Source organism: Ziziphus jujuba, chromosome 6, assembly GCF_031755915.1.
Source record: "Ziziphus jujuba cultivar Dongzao chromosome 6, ASM3175591v1".
Classification (NCBI taxonomy): domain Eukaryota; kingdom Viridiplantae; phylum Streptophyta; class Magnoliopsida; order Rosales; family Rhamnaceae; genus Ziziphus; species Ziziphus jujuba.
Genome location: NC_083384.1, coordinates 18,851,794 through 18,853,806, shown reverse-complemented (window position 1 = coordinate 18,853,806; position 2,013 = coordinate 18,851,794). Strand labels below are relative to the sequence as shown.

General features: G+C 34.8%; 1 protein-coding gene across 1 annotated transcript; it reads left to right on the top strand.

Moving 5' to 3' along the window:
• Positions 1–960: 960 nt before the first annotated feature.
• On the top strand, positions 961–1,797 carry LOC132804039 (endochitinase Ziz m 1.0101-like). Its single transcript, XM_060817920.1, has one exon. It carries the CDS (start codon positions 961–963, stop codon positions 1,795–1,797), a length of 837 nt encoding a protein of 278 aa, XP_060673903.1.
• The last annotated feature ends 216 nt before the right edge of the window (positions 1,798–2,013 follow it).

Below are 2,013 nucleotides of genomic sequence, written 5' to 3'. Positions count from 1 at the left end.
GTGGATAATACAACGCTGCGCTGGTTACTATTTGCTTGAGGATCAAATTAAAAATAAAAAAAATAAAAAATAAAAATAAAAAAACCTATTTACTTGAATATGTTAAATAATTAAATTTTCTTCTAAGGCAGACAAACGTACCACAAAATCATTGAAAATGCTTATAATTCAATACTAATCCAATAATTTCTTGCCTGACAAATATATAATTAGGAATTTGCAGAGTAATGACTCATAGTAAAATTAAGACAAAACGAGAAATTTCCTTGGCATATACTAAGCCTTTGTCCTATCATCTAAGTGGGTCGGAGTTTATAGATTCGACTTTGATAAGCTTCATTTGTGTATATACTAAACCTTTGTCCTATCATCTTGCGGGTCCGATATTGTAAATTCGACTTTGATAAGCTCCATGTGTGTCTCGTAGATGAGGGGACTATAAATATTTCAAATCACTGATTGGACTCCGGAAGATTACAAAACAAATCATATGGTATGTTGGTTCAAATAGCTTTTTAGTCGATGAATTTCAGTGCAAGGCCATTTTTTTTTTTTTAAAGAAATAAAAATATTAAACTAATATCCATAAATAGTACAATAATTTTATTGTATTTTATTTTTGAAAAACCTATTACAATAATATATATATATATATATATATATATATATGTATATATATTTTCCCGACAATGAAACCTGGTACAGTAATTAAGGGGCCACTTTTGTTTTTACGTATTTATCAGCTCCAATGATTTAAGGATGTAGTTAGCTCTCCTCCTCAATCTCCATATGCATGAATAAACGACCCACCTCCATTTCTTCCTACCATTAAAGTTGAATAATATTACAAATTGGCACTCTGAAAACCTCTCAATAAAAGGGTGTCACCCCCTAGGCAATTACCATATCCCATATCCATCGATTACAAAAATAACTCCACAAATTTTTTTTTTTTGAAAAATGGCTCCTTTAGCTAAACTTGTTGTGGCTTGCCTGATCCTATCCTTGGCCTTAATCCAAGTCTCTTGGGTGGCTGGTGGCTCCATAGCTACCTACTGGGGTCAAGACACCAATGATACAGAAGGACGTCTAGAGGAACTCTGTAATACTGGCCACTATTCTCACATAAACGTAGCCTTTCTTACCCATTTTGGCGATGGCCGAGACCTGGAGTTCAGCATTTTTGATCACTGCAACAACCAGGTCAGTTGCATCCGTTTTGGCCGGGACATAAAGACTTGTCAAAGCAAGCAAGTTAAGATCCTCCTCTCTATTGAAGGACCTTATGGAACCTATTCTCTGAATTCTGTTGACGATGCCCAAAAGGTTGCGAAGCTATTATGGGATTCCTATCTGATTGGAGTTGGATTTGACGGCATAGATTTCCACATAGAGAATGGGTCCGCACTATATTATGAAAATCTTACAAATTACTTGAAGGATTATGGTAAAAAAAATAATAAAGAAGTCATTTTATCAGCATCTCCTAGCGGTCTTTATCCTGATGCATATCTTGAAAAAGCCATGTACTCAGGTCATTTTGACATTGTTTGGATTCAGTTATTTAACAGCACTTCATGCCAGTATGATAGTGCCAATCAGAACGATTATCTACCTGTGGCTTCATGGGAGGAATGGAATATGCTGCTTGCAACAGGGAGACCGCTGTTTCTGGGTATACCGGCGTCCGAATATATTTCAAGGTCCGAACAAACGGACATGGATCCTCTGTCCCCATTTGGTGTCCCCTTTTTTGTCCCTTCAATTAAAAGTAGACATGTGTCATCTAAAATGTAAAACAAAACAGAAGTTTGATTGGTGTTGCTGGTTTGTTTTCCATTGTGCCGTCTGCCTTTTGGTTTCCTCTTGTCTCTGACGTTTTTACAGATTAAAAAATAATAACAATAAAATTGTATTCCACAAAATCATTGAAAATGTTCTTATAATTCTATACTAATCCAATAATTTCTTGCCTGAGAAATATATAATTAGAAATTTGTAGATTAATGATTC